At 48.3% G+C, this 18858-nt stretch overlaps 1 protein-coding gene across 5 annotated transcripts in view; it reads left to right on the top strand.

Annotated features, from left to right (window-relative positions):
- The window catches only part of HNF1B (HNF1 homeobox B), a 55814-nt gene that overhangs the window by 12566 nt on the left and 24390 nt on the right, over positions 1–18858 (top strand). For all 5 annotated transcript variants that reach the window (XM_036341919.1, XM_036341918.1, XM_036341917.1 and 2 more), the window contains exon 5: positions 17990–18150. In XM_036341919.1, the coding sequence (XP_036197812.1) occupies positions 17990–18150 (161 nt within the window). The remainder of the gene's footprint in view (positions 1–17989; positions 18151–18858) is intronic.

Below are 18858 nucleotides of genomic sequence, written 5' to 3'. Positions count from 1 at the left end.
AGTCACTTGAAATATTTGCAGTGATGAGTTGGCATAAACCAACTGAGTTCCTACTGTGTGTGTCTGTGTGCCAGGCCCTGGCCTGGGTTAGGATGCCTGTGCTGTGGGGTATGGGCTTGTCAGGATGGAATCCCACATCCTCATTGTGGGAAAGCACCCCTATATGCTGAGTGTTGCATCAGGCATAGGCTGGGGTGAGTATTTCCCCCTGGGGCTTCGTTCCTGCAGGAAAGCGGGCTTCTTGGGATGGGTGCGCTTATTGAGGCTGGTTTGGTGGTTGTATAGACAAAGTGTGTGATGGTCCCCTGCCTGCTCTGGGATAGGACTTGTGAAAGGAGAGCCAGGCACCATTTCTAACCTGGGAGTGGTTCTGAAGCCTTTCCTCCCCTTGCCTGCTGGTTGCCCTTCTGCTGGGAGAGGCTAGAGATCTGGAGCTGACCTAAGTGTTGTGTGTGTGTGTTTTGGGGGGGGGGGGGTTGGGGGGTGCAGGCCCAGAGCAACCAGCTGGGTGGTATCCAAGCATTTGTTCCACACTGTACCCTCCCATAGCATGACCTCTTCAGGGGTCTCTGGGAGCCGGCAACTGTCCAGTGTAAAGCCCAGGCCGGGGCTCAGAGCTTCTCTGGACCCAGATCCCACAGAAGGAAGGGCTCAGCCACATGGGGAGAAAGAGTGGTTACTCTGGAGAGGCAGTGCAGCCCCCAGACCAACACTGGCCTGATTGCAGAGTAACTTAGCCCCTTTATGGGCATTCAAAGCAGGGTTCAGAGGACAGGGCAAATGGCTTGTGGCCGGCACCGAGCAGCACTAGAGCACTTGCTGTCCGCAGTGATCCATGGAGCTGGAGCTGGGAGCTGCGGGGGGCGTGGCTGGGGCAAGGGGCATTATTGAGAAGACAATGGCTATTGTTCTGGGACTTGTGATCTCCACACCAAAGTCAGGGAGCCTGCAAGCCAAACAAAGGCCCAGCAGCTTTCTGACAAGCTGGGGTTGTGGTGAGGTCACCACGGAGTCCTTAGCTTAGGCGTTCTGTGTATTGACGGGAGGCCCCGGGAGCTGGGCTGGAGGGACGGCAGCAGGTCCTGGAGGCTAGGCAGGGCCCAGACACCCCTCTCTCTGGTCAGTCTGAGAAGGTGCATCCTACGGAAGTGGATTTTCGGGGGTCCCCAGAAGTCTTGGCCTTTTAAAAAATCATGGGATGTTAGACCTGGGAGGGACGTTGAAGAAGGAAACTGAGGCTGCTGATTCCCATGCCGTGTTTTCCACAGCACAGGTGTGCTCTGAGCACGTACCAAGTCCCAACACCATGCTAGTGATGAGGAAGCCACATGTCCCTGCCCTTGCGAGCTTATTATCTAGTTGGCAGGCATCACGCCAGGGTGGAGTCCCCCAGAACTAGCTTGGAATTGAGGTCATCTTTGGGGGTTCATGCATCTTTCTAGAGACAGATTGCTATTTGTAGAGCCAGAACCGTGGGATGCTGTTCTCTTGTACAATCTGCCTTTCCCTCTGCCTTAATTTTCACTGCGGGTTGATTAAGCTAGTCCTTGTTCACACTCGGGGACTGGATTCTCTGGACTTGGTTTTAAATCCTGGTTCTAATCAACCAGGTTAATTCCCATAACTACCACGTGGCCAGTTCATGTAACTTCTTTGAGCCTGAGTTTACTGTCTGTAAAATGGAGAGATAGTACCTACCTCCTAGGGTTCTTGTGCAGGTTAAATGAAAAAATGTATAAATACTATCTTTCCCAATAAACCATAACTACTGTCATTGTCATTATCATTACAGACGACTAAACAGTGGGAAAAAATGATAGGCAGCAGAAAGCTATTTCCTTTTAAATTTCACACACTGGGGCCTTATTGCTGAGAAGCAGTGAGATGTGTCCGGGGCCTGGGCTGGTGCCTGGGGTGCAGGAAGTGGGGATCAGTTCCAGTGGCCCCCTCTCAGGCTGCCGGGGCGGGTGGCACATGAGCTGTGACCGGCTCCTCGGGAAAGCACCTGGGGCCAGGCAGACAGCAGGCTGTAGCCCAGTGCTCAGGGAAGGCTTTGGTCCGCAGAGCCCCATGTATTTCCTTCTCATCACAGTCCCCACGACCAAGGTAAGGTCTCTTGGTCTCTAACCAGGTCCAAACTGTAACTGGATGCAGAATACAAACTACTGTGGTGTCTGAGGAGAAACCAGCATCCAGCATCAGCACTAGCAACCTCTAAGGCTGAGCTGTGAAGACAAGGCCCCAGCACACGCCCCCCCCCCCCCCTCCACATCTCCTCCTTCCTTCCCCTCCAAACACCAGCATCTGAGCCAGGAGGACTGGAGGCACCTTAGAGACAAATCTTTCCCTTACAGCCTCTTCCTGGAAAGGAGGGCACCCCTCCGCTAACGGAGCCCCTTCCCTCCCAGCCACGCTTAGCACGTTGTGGCCCACTTGCCCACGATGACCACGGGGTGACCCTGGTCCTGGAATGTCCTGCACAATAGGAGTGGCAGGAGGAGCAGTTTGCCTCTGTCAGCGGCTGATTGGTTACAAGGTGCCCTACAAACACACTGTCAGCAGAATCAGCTGTTTTCAGCGTAGCCCCTCCCGGCTTTACAATCACACATCAGCATGCAGTCCCTGGTTGTCATGGCTTTGTGTCCCTTATGCATGCTTAATTGACAATTAAGTTGGGGCTTTGAACCAGCCTGGCTGCCGCTGATGGGCCTTCATCTTTCCAGGGAGTGTCACAGGGGCACCCTTTGTTTGCTCTTCTTGGGGGCCTGAAGTTACTGTAGCAGGCTGCAGGCGGCCATTTATCTTGAGCCTGGAAAGCCTTTATCTGCACCCCCACCCCCCATTCCAACTCTTGCCAGCAGGAGCTGTCCCTGGTTATAGGCCCCATGACAGCCCATTCTGAGGCCATTGAGCGGGCCCGGAGTGATGGCCCCTACCTCCATTCTGGAGTGGAATCAAGAGAAAGGCCCCCAAAAGGTCAGAGAGCAGGGCTGCGGCAAGGAAAAGGACTGGTTGGAGACTGGTGCTTGTATTGATCGGCTTGAGGAGGAGGAGGAAGTTGGCACGGGATGGAAGCTGGGCTAGCCTTGGACCAAGCCATAGGATCTGGCTGCGTGATCTGTGGTGGCCTTGCTTGCTGTACCCTTTGCTCCAGTCTGCAGCAGACTCACCTGGCCACCTTCAGCAAACTCACCCCACCACCCTCAGCAGACTCACCCCACTGCCTTGCGACAGCAAGGGAGGGGCAGGTCTTCATCAGCCTTCATTCACCCCACACACACTGTCTTCGTTCTTATGTCACCTTTCCAGATGGAGATCAGGGCTCACTCTCCTGGAAAGAAAGGGAGGCACAGGGCTGAGCAGAAGCCCTTCCAGGATAACTTTCAGCTAACGTGGCCCATGCGTCTTCACTAAGAGGACATGTTCATTTTTGCGGCTGCTTACTCCTCCCTCCCTCTGTACTCTATTCCTCTCTCTCCAAGCCCAGTGGGCTTGATTGTCCTGATGGTCAGATCAGAGCTTGAAAACCAGAGCATCCTGCCTCCTCCCCATCTCCTTTCACATCTCCCAACTCATCGGTAGGACTCTAACCCTGGGTCCCAGACAAACCTAACTCTGGGCTAGGATGTCTGTATGGTTGCTATCGTTTTCCTTGATGCCGAAGTCCACAGGACCCAAGGAAATCTCACAAGTGCCCAGTGGCAGGGTTGTAACGAAAGTGCATCATCATAACAGCTAGTGTTGATGGAGTACTTTTTGGGTACCAGGCTCTGGGCTGAGCACCTACATACATGCAGCATCTTCGACAACAACCTTGATGGGTAGAAACCATCTGTATCCTTATCCCCATTTTACAACCAAGGAAGGTAAGATGTTTAGAATCTAAGTGATTTGCCCAAGTTTATATAGTTAGGAAGTGGCAGAGACAGGTTTTGAGTTGTGAGGCCCTGTCCATCTCTCTGCTTTATACAGGTGCTAAGAACTTTTCAGTCATGAAAACCAGCACACACACACACTCCCCACACGGTCCCTTCTCCCACTTTCTCACTGCTCCCCCCTGAATGACAAAGAGGCTTTGGGAGAGCATGGCCAAGGAGGTGGGGTTAGGGTGGGGGTCTCTCAATCTGGCTAGTTTACTGCTACACAGTCTCTCCCCACCCCCCCCCCACAGCTGTTGCCCCTGACCGAGGTGGATCCGTGCCCCGCCCAGGGAAGAAACAAAGCCCTCTCTTTCAGGACCCCATCCCCATCTGGGTGGGGATTTGAACTGCCCTTGCAGTCAGCACTGTCTGGGGCACTAAATGTCTTAACAACTTAATGGGACTTCTTAGACTGCAGGCACCCCAGCTCACCTCTGGAGCCCCACCCCCTCCCTGCGCAGCAGACAAGGGGAGGGGTTTATGAGGGCAGTTGTAAAAATATTCATCTGGGCAACAGACGTCCCCATAGTAAATAAGCCCCTTTGTCCCAAAGTAGCAGATTATTTCAGTTCAGAAGAGACACAAATCATGTCTTGAAACGTCCGTTTGTACTGACTTGGAGTTCAGTGGTGGACAAGGCCCCAGGTAGTCTCCTTCCTCAGGACTTTATCTGACTGCCATTTTATCTGTTAAATTTGAAGGTGGTTTTATCTTGCCGTATCACCTTCATGGGCTGCCACTAGATTGGGGAAGACAATCAGGATATTAATGAGATTAAGGGGCCTGGCCTTCAGAGCATTCAGCCAGCAACCTTCCCCGGATAGGGGACCAACCCTGGCCTGCATACAAAGAAAGCCTGAGGCTGGGCTGGCAGGGCGCCCACCCTCTGCACAAAGGGGCCAGGAGATACTGGAGTCCTATCACTGTAAGCAGCCTATTGGCCATGCCTCATCCTCCTGAAGGACCCTTTGAGGATTCAAGGACTCCTTGTTGCCTCCAGTTAGCTCAGCAGGAAGGAAGCTGCCTGCGAGCGCAGAGCCCTGGCCTGCAGGTAATGGGAGAAGTGCCCTTGGAATCTGTTTGTTGAAGGTTTGATGGGAACTGACAGGAACTTGGAGAGAATTAAACACTGAAGGTGCAAAGCGAGGCAGAAATTTGTGCAAGGGTCTTTGCAGCTAATTGCTTGATGGGAAGACATAAGATCAGGCCTTATGCCTCTGCCCACTTTTCAAGAAGAACAAGCACAAATGGAGAAGGAAAAAATGTGTGTGTGTGTGTGTGTGTGTATGTGTGTGTATGAATGAATGAATGAAACATAGCCCCAAAATAAAATAAAATGAAGCATTCAATTGTGGTTATCATCCTAGCTGTTCATAAGAACTCTAGTATAGCGGTTGACAAACTATTTTTTTGTAAAAAGCCAGATAGTAAATATTTTAGGTTCTTGTTTTTTTGTTGTTGTTGTTAAGCCTCACCTGAGGATATTTTTTTCCATTAATTTTTAGATAGAGGGGAAGGGAGAGGGAGAGAGAAACATCGATGTGCAAGAGACACATTGATTGGTTGCCTCCCACACACACTCCCACCAGGCCGGGGATTGAGCCTGCAACCAAGGTATGTGCCCTTGACTGGATTGAACCTACAACCCTTTGGTCCGAGGGCTGATGTTCTAACCACTGAGAAAACTGGCTAGGGCAATATTTCAGGTTTTTCAGGCCATACTGTCTCTTTATAGAGTAAAACCAGCCATGGAACATATGCAAATGAATGCACACAACTGTCTTCCAAGTAAACTTTATTTACAGAAACTGAAATTTGAAATTTTTTAGAATTTTCACATAACACAACATCTTCTTTTGATTTTCCCCAACCATTTAAAAATATAAAAACTATTCTAAGTTCATGGATCATACAAAAACAGGCTGCTTTGACCTGTGAACCCAGTTTGCTGACCCATGTTGTAGGACAAGGGTTCCTACACCTTACTGCACTTTAGAATCAACTGTGGAGCTTCTAAAAATCCCAGTGTGCAGGCTGAACCATAGATGCCCCACCACCAACAACCCCAATGTTTAACATACCCTGAAGATACTCTCCAGGGTATCTTTTTGTAAATCCAGTGGGCATAGCAACCAAATCATGGGCTATAGAATACAGAAGCAGGTCTGAATTCCAACCTCAACTGGACCACTTAACTAGCTGTGTGATCCCAAGTCTCTGGGATCTCTGAGCCTCAGTTTCTCAATGTGTCAAGTAGGGACACCCATTCATGCAGGTACTGGAAGGATTTAGTGAGAATATAGGTAAAGCATCCTGGACTTTCATAAATGGTGGCCATTACCATTCCTTGCAGAGCCTGGTTAGTTTTTACTCGTTTTTGCTTTTTGTTGTGTCCTCTTTTCCTCTTTGAGGTTTCTTTCAACCCTAATTTTTAGAGAATTTGAGTATTTCTAACCTTGGTGCTTGCAGCAGACTCGGGCTGGCTCCTGTAGCACATTGAGCACGAGGCAGTTTCTCATGCTTCCAAGAAGGACTGCGCTGTGACATCCAGATGGCATTTCCAGCGCCGTAGGCATTTCGGGCGAATACACTAACCAGTGCGAGAAAGCTGGGAGGCGCCAAGGATTGTGGTGGGGGACCAGGGCTCGTGAACATGTAGCAGGAGGTCAGGTTCATAAGATGATCCTCAATTTCCTATACCTAATAGGGCATTTTTCTCTCCTTTAATTAAAGGAGGTGTGTGTACCCTGCGTGTTCTTATTTAGCCCCGGAACTGCAAATTGGGGGTGTGGTACTTTCCTAGGGGAGGCCAAATCTGAAAAACTTAACGGCCTTTGTTCTTAAGAGGGAAGCTCCCCCACGTGTCAGGCAAAGAGCGGTAAGAAGGGGAGGGTGGATGCAATCCCCGCAGTGAACACAGGTAATGAACACAGGAACACAGAATTCCTGAGGACTGACTTTCTGGAAGTCACTCCCCTCAACCCATGAACATGTGTCTGCTTCAGACGCCTTCCCACCGCCCCTGCCCTGGCTGCAGCAGCCCCCACAGAAGCACACCTGTGAGTTCAGCCACTGGAGTCCAATAATGAGGCTCAGTCTCTCTCATGCGTTCAGGAGTTCAAGAGTCAAGTTTCTCAGTACAAGTACTGGGCATGTCCTTCCCAAGTTGAGAGAACACCATTCAATCTTTAGTGTTTCATGACTTCCCCCAAAGGATGCCTGCATCCCCCAAGGCAAGGTGGTTACAGGCGGTCTCATGTCAGGGCTACACTCAGACGGGTATGTCCAGGTAGCAAAGTGTAGCGCCCAAAACAGGCTTGGGCTTGATGTGTGGTTCTGTCACTATCTGGTGGCATGGTGTCAAACAAGTGACTTAGTCTTTTTAGGCCTCAGTTTCTTTATCTGTAAAATGGGGGTCACAATACCTACCTCCTGAGGGCTGTTGTAAGGCTTAAATATGGTAAGCCACCCCCAGAGCCAAGTACAGTGCCTGGCAAGGAAGGTGTGATTGGGTTGACTCAGGAGCCCTCAGGGCATTGAGAGGAGGAAGAGCTTGGATCTCCCTGGGTCCTTGACCAGGGTATGGTTTGCAATTTCTCCCCTGGAAGTTTCCCTTTTCATGAACTCTGCTTGATATTTGCGACATCAGAAACAACGAAGCCCGAGTGGTTCTCAAATCTCCTTCCGAAGCCACATACTAGTAAAAGGCACCTGGGGAGCTCATTAAAAATATCCATGGCGCCCCCCACTCACACATTTGAGAATCAGAATTTGGGGAAGAGGGTCAGGCATGTGAGGTTTCAACAAACTCCCTAAGAGATTTAAATGTAGAGTCAGGGCTGTACATCCCTGGGCTTGATGGAGCAAGAGGGTTCTGAAGGGGTTGGCAGTCATTCTGATGGCCCCTTCCTGCACTAGGCAGCTGGGATGAGGGGCTCTGAACTAGGATTCAGGAGACCCGAGTCACTGAGGAGCAGGGGTGACCTTGAGCAAATCACAACATCTCAGGAATTCTGGCAAATGAGGGTGTTGGACCTTTAAGCTCAGACAGGTTCTTATAGATTATGTGGAGCCTCAGGTCTTGGGGCCAGGACTCTGCTGCTTGAATTAACAGAGGGAGGTTTGCCATTGTGATATTTATTGTTAAGCTCCTCATCTGTTTCTCTCCCTCCTGCTCTCCCTTGCTCCTTCTCCATTTCAGGAATTGTGTGCTGTTAGAGGCCTTCCACCTTTATTAGGGACCAATAGAGCTTTACAGCACCAGAAGATTGGGTGGGGCCGGTCACAATAAACAGATTTATAATGGGTATAAACGGGACACCTATAACCGCTGGAAGTTAACACTTTGAGGGCCTTTGAGTGGCAGCTTGCCTGCCCATGCCTTTTGGCCCTGCCTACTGCAGGTGCCTCTTCCTGTCGATTGGGACTGGCAGTGAAGTCCAGTGAGCTCTTGCTCAGCAAGAGTGGAAAACCTCTGAACAACATCTATTTATGTAACATCAGTTTGCATGATGGGCACAAAATAGGTGCTTAATTTTGTCTCAAGATGGAGCCTTCTCCTCCTCCTCCTTGAGAATCCTACTGCAAGGGTTTGCATTCCTACCCATCAAAGAAAAAGTAACTCTTATTCTCACTGTGAGGAAGATAGTCCCCGAAGTCTCTGAAAATCTAGCTCAGTACGTATGCATTCCACGTGATAGAATTGTGGGCAATCACGTTCACACGTAAGTGGGAACTCGCTTTCTTCACCACTGTGTCCCCCCTCCACAGCCCTGTGCCTGGAACATGGTGGACATTTTATATATTTGTGGGTTGGAGCTCTATATTATAGAGGGCTTTCTGTCCAGAAGCTTAATACCTGAATCCCCTGTTTCACAACCTGTTATTCAATTTTAGAGTTAAACTGAGCATTTATTATTTAAAACGTATTTTTCTTTTTCCAAGAACAATGTCATTTGCTCTACCTCCATTAATTCTGCTTAATCAAAGTATATGGTTCTAAAAAAAAAACAAAAAAACCCTCACCATTAAATGCTACCAGGAAGTTTTGAAGAGCATATTTGCTATTTTTTCTCCCTAATGTTTTACTAGTTGTTACTAGTTTAGATAGTCTACTAGTTTAGCTCTTCTAGTTAAGTTTTATGTTCTACTAGATTAGTTCCTTTTATAATCTCTTGGACAAGAAAAGAGCTAGAACAGCTCTTTCTGAGTTTCTATTGAGCGAACTGAGGTTTAGAAAAGGGACTGGACTTTTTGCAAATCAGAGTCATTTAGAAAAACAGAAAGGAAACTGCCCAGCTCTAGGCAGCTACCAGTTCTCTGGGGTGCTCCCTGAGCACTTCACTGGTGCTCCTCCTCAATGGAAGTCGGTAGTCATCCACCTTCGGAGTCTCAGTGCCCAGCACCTGGTGCTCCCTGGGCCCAGCATCCATGAGCTGGTGATCAGTGGCCGTCTGTCATGATGATGGTGATGATGATGATGATAATGATGCTGATGGCACTGCCCTCACCAACAGTGATGAAGAGGCCGGGGTCTGGCCAGGCAAACCCCCTTAACAAGGCAGCTCTGACACTTGCCAGACCTCAAAGGATCTTCTCTCTCAGTGTCACGTCCCAGTAGGGTCCTGCTTATGAATAGGCCGCAGTGGAAAACGTCTCTTTTCTAAGGCAATTTTATTAGCTCTTTAGTCACAATACAGATGTCTGTTTATAGGACCTAACTTTTGTGTGGACACCCAGTGGCTCAGTCTGCTGATGGCTTTATAACCTTCCCCCCTGTTGCCCAGACCCACAAGAAGCATCATCATTCTCCTCATCAGCCAAGCCCAGGGCCTTTGTTGCAGCCACATTGCCCCTGCCTGCAAAGGCAGCCTCTTGGAAAAGAGACCCGAGGAGCCGGGCTACAGCAGGGCTCTGTTTGTCCCCACAGCCATAGGCCTAACGATGGCCACCGTTAACCCTTCCTAGTTTTACTCTAGATTCCTTTGGAGAAAAGGGCATTTAAGTCACTCATTAATTGATGATCCTTATCCCCAAATCAACCCAGGGGGCCTAAGACTGGATTCTAACATGATGAGCCTAAATTTGAGGTCCCCACCTGTAGCCTAAAACCTTTAGAAAAGGTAAAGCTGCACTCATGGAAGCACCCATTCCCCTGCCCCTGACAGCATCCTAGGTAACTAATGGGTGCTATGAGTAGGCCCTAAGAAGTAGAGAATGGGTGAGGTCCTCGAAGACATCCCATCGGCTCCTTCTTACACTACATAAAGCACTGCGTCCAAAACGCAGGTGTAAAAAGGAAGTCCTGCTGTGTCACACTTACTCCTCAGCACACCCACCTCCCATCTTCATGAAATTGCCCAAATGTGTCCATACTACTTCTTCATTGTGATTAGATTTTAATCATGCTTTCTCCTTCTCTCTTCCCCGCCCCCTTCCTCCTTAAAAACCCATGCCTCTCCCTAACCTCAGAAAAGCCAGGAGAATAAGAGGGTAAAGGTACCCCTATCAGTTCTCCGCTGCTCAACTCAGACTACAGATGAAGGGAGGGTGGAGCCCTTAGAGTTGAAGTGTAGGCCATTCATCCATCACTTACTCATTCAACAAATACTTCCGAGAGCCTATCACAGGCTAGGCTCTGTGCAAGGTGCTGAGGCCCTGCCCTCATTGGACATATATTCATTCCAATGAGAGATACAGCCGCCAAGAAAAAAGTAAACAAATAAAATAGTTTCAAACTATTTTGAACTATAGACGTCTCAACATATCTGGAGTCAATTTGGGGCTTGTGGGGAAGAGGGAGAAGGGTCGGCTGAGAAGTACCACTGACTTGTGGGAGACCCTTAGCGAGAGGTAGTGAAAATCACCTCCTCCTCTTCGAACCTCCGCTCTCCACCCAGTCACATGAGCACCTACCTGTGACACGCTGAGAAGCAGACGGTGTAAAACACTCCCATACGTGAGGCCTTCTCAAGTTCTTAAAGGCCAGCCTGGCTTCTCTCCCCGGAAGCCTGGGTCTCTAGGCTGAAGTGTCCATTGCAAACCCTCTGACGTTTGTGGTGGCTGGTGGAGCTGGCGGGGAGGACAGGCGGCGTTTGTGTCCCTTCCACCTTCCCGCAGGTGCACCGTGTACATTCGCTTCTGTTCTCAGCCAAGATGCTTTTGATGGAAGACTTTTTTTTTTCTTTTCTTGGTTACATTTGCTTTGATTTTTATAAGAAAACCAGTTTGTGGGCTTCCCTTAAGTATCACTCCACTTTTCCTCCTTGAGTTCAAGAATGTTTGCCATCTCTGTAGGCCTGTCTGTGTTTCTCCTCTTATGAATTGGGCTCCCAACTAAGCCACCTCAGGTAGAAAGACATCTGGAATTGAAGCCAGCCCAGTGTTTAAATTACTTTCATCTTGCATCAGCTTTTTCCTCCCAGGAATTTCAGATTTTTAAACTCTTTGCACACATTCTTTATTCCTGCAGAGGCAGCCATATTAACAAGAGCTGGCAATAGTCTTGTCTTATCAATGAGGAAACTGAGGCAGCAATGCTAACTCATTTGAGAGCCTTCATTTCTGGCGTTTCAGTCTCGAGCCCGGGAATGGTTCACATTCTTTCATTCCAAATGTGTGTCTCAGAAGTTCACCAGACGGAGTCGTTCCTGTCTCTGCCTCTCTCCTCAAGAAAGTGGTTCTTCTTTGCAAAAAGAGGGAGTGGATTTCTAAGGACACAGTGCTGGGCCCATCAAGACTAGCTGGTTCCTCTGGGTCCCCTCCCCAACCCTTTTAGGAAAGACAGCTCTGTCTACCCATAATTGATGGACACAGTTGTTCCCTTTTGGAAGAGCTTTCTCCTTTGCATGATCCCTCCTGCTGGAGTTTAATTCCCAGTTTTTAGACCCAACAGGGTTGGGCTGCGCTCTGCATGAGGTTAGGAACACAGGGGAAGAATGTGTGTGACAGAGCCCTGGCCAGTTGAGTAATGTTTACTCTGTTGGTGGCTGGGACGCTCGCTCCTGCTGGCAGAGGTCCACCAGCCGGAGGAACATTCCTGCATTATCAGGGATGGGAGATTGGCTCTGAAATGTCAAGGGTGAAAGGCATCCCACCAAATTCTGGGTGCAGCTCACAGACCCCAGTGAAAGGGATCCCGGGCTTCAGCGCCAGAGACCACGTTGGGGCAAGCTGAGCCTGTCATTGCCCAGGAGGCCCCACCTCCCCTCTTCTTCTCACTGAGTAATTCTGGTCATGCTTTCCGGCCTGACATTACTCTTCTGTTTGTCTAGCATTTTTCTCGCCCAGGAAAACCCGGTGCTTTTCTAACCTTCCTTTATTCATTCATTCTTCTGGCTTCTGAAGAAGGAAGATCTCTATGGCCACTTTATAGACAAAAATGCCAAGGCCCCAAAGCTGACAGACCCAGAGTCAAAGCAGAGAAATAGAAAGAATTAGTTCAAAGTGTCTAGAGTCTAGACACTGGTGCCCTGTGGATTTCTGGAATTGTGGCATTGGAGTCTCAGCTGCTTTTTGAAGCTCCTAGGGAGCTGGGTTAGATACCCAGGGCTCTATAAGCGGTGGTTCGAAGCCCCTGAGCACAGTTTTCTGGACAACCTCTGTGGTTAATTACACACTGAGCAGCTCCTCTCTGTAAGGCAGTTGGTGTGTGTCTTTGAACACAGGTGCACAGCCAATTCTACAGAACCCAGCATATGCATCATAAAAGCCACCATGCAAAGTCACACCATAAAAACCACAGGGCTTACAGGAAAAAAATGGGATGGAGGGCACAATACTCAAAAACTCCGTCAGTGACACCTTTTAAACAGATAAGAATCTAATAAAAACATCAGCAGGGTTTTACACCTGTTTAGTGATTAAGGAATACATAAATGCTGTGAAATCATAAATATGGCACTTTGTCTTGAAAAAGTCCCGAAGTTTGCCTATGGATGTGGGTGTCAGAAGGGTTGCAACTTGTGAGCTACTGTGAATTGGTGAGCTAAAGGTGATGGAAAATCGGAAGGAAAGTTGTGACTCCAGATGTGGACAGATGCAGCTTATGGCACATGCAGTGAACTGATGGTAGGCAGTAGATGTTTTTTGGGTGTGTGTGTGCACATTTATGCACACAAGTGTGTTTAATGTACTCCTGTATAGCTCCATTCAGCTGGGTAGAGATGTCTGAATTCTTCAAATGCAAAATTCATGTTGCATTCAAATAATTCCCTAATATATCAGTAGACCTGAAAGAAATCCACACTTTCAGTACAAACTTCACTGCAGAACCGACTGTATTTTCTCTTTCTGCCAAAGGGATGCTTCCTTGTTGTGGGGCATGAATATTCGAAGTAGCTGAAGGTTCATTCAATAAATAGTCCCAATTTCAGGCCTTCTGGCAGGTTCTGAAGATGCAATAATGAGTAAAAGCCATCTCTTCCTTTAAGAGGGAAAGAGAAGTAAAGATATCATCAGAGCATTAAGAGTCTCTACTACATTCAAAATACAAAGAACGGAGCAGATAACTACCCGGATGAATAAAGGGAAGCTTCCCAGAGGAGGTGACATTTAGCCCTCTTACAGGATGTGGCATAGAAAAGAAGGGAAGAGCTTTCCAGGCAGGAGGAATAGCATAAGCAAAGGCACAGAGGCAGGAGATGGCAGGGCCTGTGTGAGGAATGGCAGGTCCATGTGAAAAAACAAGTGATTTGTCTCTGTCCCGCATGCTTCCAGGAATTCAGAAATAGCATCATCATCCATGATGCTGAGAACTAGGAACACGAGAAAGTACATAACCTCACCGGGGCCTGTGGGCTGTCTTTAGATTCCAGCTGAGATAACTTCTGCTGCTGGACACACCTGCTATGGTTCATAGGGCCAGTGATGGAGACGTGCTCAATTAGTGACTTGAGTCAGGAAGTGAGTGGAAGGTATATGGCCACCTTCTGGCCTTGTCATTTCTCCTATGGGACCTCTGGGGCTATTAAGCTGGCATCTTTGGCCAGTTAATATTAAACCAGAGCCCACATAGCATATTTATTTTCAGAGCTTACAATGGTGAAGGAAAAGGGAAGGTGTCATTTCACTTCTTAACGCAGAGCCTGGCTTGTGCTCAAATCAGCCTTTCTAAAAATGTCTTTTAGAGAAAGATAGTTCCAAAGGAGGAGGAACCGATGTGTCTTGAGCAGGGGTCCTCAAACTTTTTAAACAGGGGGCCAGTTCACTGTCCTTCAGACCGTTGGAGGGCCGGACTATAGTTTAAAAAAAAAACTGTGAACAAATTCCTATGCACACAGCGGCGGCAGAAACACCCGGCGGGCCGGATAAATGTTTTCGGCGGGCCACATGTGGCCCACGGGCCGTAGTTGAGGACCCCTGGTCTTGAGCAACTGCTAGGTGCCAAGCATGGTCTGGGTTCTTTGACATCCATTAACTCCTCCGTGTTCTTCCCAAAAAGCTAAGGGGTGGATATTAGCAATAACGAAACCGAAGTTCAGGGAGGTTAAGTAACTTCCCCTAGGTCACACAGCTATTAGGTGGTAGAGCCAAGATTTAAACCCAGGTTGCCTGGCCCCTGAGACTTCTGCTTTCATTCTCATCTCAAGCCCTCTTCTGAGTTTGTGAAATACACAAGCACCTGCCCTCTCCTTCCTTTAATAAGAGCACCAGCAGATACCTTGTGATACACCCTCCACTGCCACCCCCCACCCCTTATGGCACTTGGCTGATTACAGTCACCCTCTCAGGGTCCAGATTGATTACCAAATTCCTGGTGAGAAAAGCACCAGTGGGAAGGGTTACAGGTAAATGCGGAGCTGATGAATGGCCTCATGCCTAGCTCCCACCACACTCTACAGCAGTGGTTCTCAACCTTCCTAATGCCACGACCCTTTAATACAGTTCCTCATGTTGTGGTGACCCCCAACCATAAAATTATTTTCGTTGCTACTTCATAACTGTAATTTGGCTACTGTTATGAATTGTAATGTAAATATCTGATATGCAGGATCTATTTTCATTGTTATAAATTGAACATCATTAACGCATAGTGATTAATCACAAAAACAATATGTAATTATATATGTGTTTTCCGATGGTCTTAGGCGACCCCTGTGAAAGGGTTGTTCGACCCCCAAAGGGGTCGCGACCCACAGGTTGAGAACCGCTTCTCTACAGTGAAATAGCCCCTTCCCCACAGTGGGAAGTCCTCTGGCTTACAAATGAGGAAGCTAGAGTTCACCCAATACATTGATAGCAGAGTGAAGATCAAAACATGGATTCCTAATTCTCAAGCAGATACTATCCCTCAGCCAGAGGTCTTTAAAGGAATGTTCAGAGGTCTAGGCCCATCTGTGTGTAAACAGAGTAGGTCCCCTGTTTTCTTTCTCACATGCTGAAGTGCTGCTAGGGAAGAAAACAGTGTTCGAAAACCACAGCAACCTTGGGCTATACAAATGGCTCTTGACTCTCTCCTGCCAGACTCTCTTGTAAAGAAGGCTTTTGTTTCCTGTGCATATCTTTGGTTAATTATTTTTAAATAAATAATTATGTAGCCTGTGGTAGGGGAGAAGCCTCCCAGTGACCCATATTTGATCATCAGAGGGCTGGCCCTCTTCCTGCAGCCAAATTAAATAGGCTAAAACCAGAGTCTGTTTGACTTGAGACTGAATCGATGATGGGGACAGGCTGGGGGTGAAAACACACCTGACTCCCAGCGTTATCACCACTCTCTCAGGAGCAGAGCATCTTGGGGAGGCAAATAGCTAGTCAGGGAGTGAGAGAAAGCAGAAGAAAAACCAGGTGAAGTCCAGTTCCTCCAAGAGGAGACAACCAGAGGGCCTCAGTGGTCCACCAGGTTTGGATGCTCTGGGAGCTATTCTCCATGGAAAGGTTGTTCCATTCAGTGCTTAGAACCTGCCTTACGTTGTCTAGAATTCTTGAGTCTTGGGCACCTATATTGGGGTCTATTCCTATACCAGCACCCTCCCCCCAGCATCTCCCTTAGTGGTTGCCATTTATTTAGCATTGTGCTAGGAGCTTTCTAGATGTTATCTCTAATATAAAAATAGGAAAGCATTCTCTCCATTTTATAAGAGGAAACTAAGGCACAGAGAAAAAAATTCCCGAAATTACACATCTGTTAAGAGCAACGTCAAGATCTGAACCTGAGTTAGTCTAGCTCCACAGCCCACAGCATCCCCACTGCCCCTCCTTGTTAGAAAATTATTCCTTTCATTGATTTGAAATCTGCTTCCCTCTTTCCCATTGAACATAGCTCTGACTTCTGAGCTCACAAGCTTCAGGTCTTTCTTCTTCCATAAAACAATACTATGAGCTAATGCGAGCGGAGAAAAAGGGCCTAATTTAACCCAGTGGGACAAAGTAGAGGGTGATAAATAGGAAAGCAGGGGGTTGCAGATCAGCGCAAAGGAAGACAGACAGGACTAGGCAGGGGGTGTTGATTTGGAGATGTAGAAGCCTTCCTTTCTTTTAACTTCATGGCTCCTAATTCCCCAAAAGTGTAATGGCCCAGACCAGTAGCTACCGATGGCTAGTGCTGCCCCACTATCAACACCACCCCCGTTAAGAGCCCCTTGAATCAAAGGATGGGGAAAACAACCAGTAGTAGAAGCCCATAGAGCATCCATTCAACCACTTGATAGTCAAACAAGTTGCTCTTGAGGGTTAGAGCCCTGCGTTAGCACTTACTTGTCTTCTCCCAGCCCTCATAAGCTTTAGGCCATATCAGCCTTGGGTAGTGTCCTTTAGGGGATCCAAGAAAAGCTGGCCTGGGTCTCCTCTCGGCAAGCTTTGTCTAAGTGAATTGGAGGCTGCAGTTATGACCGCTTGCCTGGCTTCTGGGGGGACTTTGTAGCCTCCTTGGGAAGGAGCAGGGCAGGGGGGGAAACAGACCAGCAGAATTAATATACTTTAAAAAGTGATGGTTCATCTTTGGATGGGAAACTGGGCAAAAGGAGAAGTACAGCCAAACAGTTGGCCCACCTCTCCAAATGAGTTCATGCCTAGAACATCCAATCTGCCTCCCTTGCAGAACAGGGTCCCCCAATCATTTTTTGACAAATCCAAAGCAAAAAACAAAAACAAAAACACAACACTCTCTTTCTAAGCTTTGAGCATAGGGTGAGTTGCCCACTACGCCAGCTTTGTCTTTGGCTGTCTGGTGGGCACATCAAGCAGGACTTTGATTCTGCAAACTTACCCAGGTTCTTTGCCCAGCTTCTGTTTCCTTCGGTTGTCTGGTCTCTCTACCCAGCATCTTCCCTTTCCTGAGCAAGAGGGTGGGTCAGGGCAGTGAGGTTATAAACATGCTTGGTTCTCCCCTCCCTTGCAGACCAAACTACAGTGCTTACTAAGCATCTACATCCCACCTGTGTGTGCTGCCTGCCCCACCTCTCAGCCTTCCCCTGTGCCCTGAAAATCAGCCAAATGGGACCCCATCAAAGGAATGTGAGTCCCAAAGCCAAGGACTCCTAGCTGCAGCCCCATCCCTGTCCTGCTTTGCCTGTGACCCCCAGGCCTTTTGGACTCAGCCAAAACAGTGGTGCACAGAGACTAATGCATTTTGCTATGGCTCTTTCAAGGGTCATTGGGCGAGTGCCTCTTTGTAAAATGGGTTAGCTCATACTTTGCAACCACACATAGCCGAGAGATGCCAGGAAAACATTTTTAAAAGGCATTTTGAAGAATAAAAGAAATATTCCAGCCAGGAAGAAGAAAACCCCAAATCCTAAAAGAACTATGCTAATGCAGCAACAAGCAGGATTCATTCATTCATTTGACATGTATTTATTGAGTGGCTACCAAGTGCCAAGGCACTGGAGATGCAGCAATGAACAAACAAAACAGATAAAAATGTCCTGCCCTCATGGAGCTTACATTGCAAAACTCAATAAAGGCCTTTCCCCTAGAAAGAGACCACCAGTATTTCTTGTGGGTAGACAGGGGAGGAGAAGGCAATTTTGTTTTCTTGTCATCCACTCTTGAAAACAAGGGGAGGGGTGGAGTTAGTATTCTGGGGCCCTGGTGGCACTAATGTTCACTGTTGGGTCTGCCTTGTTTTGCAGGAGTACGCTACAACCAACAGGGAAACAATGAGGTCACTTCCTCCTCTACAATCAGTCACCATGGCAACAGCGCCATGGTGACCAGCCAGTCTGTTTTACAGCAAGTCTCTCCAGCCAGCTTGGACCCAGGCCACAATCTCCTCTCACCTGATGGTAAAATGGTGAGTACACCTGGGCCATTGTAGCTCTGGAGCTGATAAGATAAGAGGCAAAACAAACACAACTTCTCACAAGGCCTGCCTCAAACAATGAACCATTGTAGCCCTACTGGGGAAGATGGGGGCTGCCCAGAGTTGGAATGGAAAGGTAGAATGGGTGACCCAGCCTTTGGCGGGTGGAAGAGGTGTTCGGTTTGAACCCAGCCAATAAATCTGACAGAGCTCTGCTCTCATTTTATTGATTGAATGCCTCATAAAGGAGCGAGCCGGGTGGGACACTGTTTGTTTTGGGGCTGCCAATGACATTTGTGTTGATAAAATGTTCATTCACCACCACCCCAACCAAGGCCTCCAAAGCCAGTTTTTCTGACCCAGAGGGGGCCTCACTTTTTCTCTTCACCACCCCCTGGTGCTGGCAAGGAGAGTAATTTAGTCAGGATTTAGTGGGTGGCAGGTGGGGAGAGCCTTCTTGAACAGGGATTTTGAAGGACATTGGATGGCATGCTAGTGACAATTGTGGCACAAAATGGCAGATGGGCTGGGGCAGTGCTTGCAGGGTGGGTGAGATGCACCGCCTTTGAAGTTACAATGACCCAGGTTCAAATCCCAGTTCCAGCACTTAATAGCTGTAGCCTTGAGTAGGTTACTGAGCTACTCCAGGTCTCTTTGTCATCTATAAAATGGGGGTAATAACAATAGGGTTATTGAGGA

The sequence above is a fragment of the Myotis myotis genome, unplaced genomic scaffold (genome assembly GCF_014108235.1).
Source record: "Myotis myotis isolate mMyoMyo1 unplaced genomic scaffold, mMyoMyo1.p scaffold_m19_p_17, whole genome shotgun sequence".
Taxonomy (NCBI): Eukaryota; Metazoa; Chordata; class Mammalia; order Chiroptera; family Vespertilionidae; genus Myotis; species Myotis myotis.
Note: the sequence above shows the minus strand (reverse complement) of the source record. Positions and strands in the feature narration are given on the sequence as shown.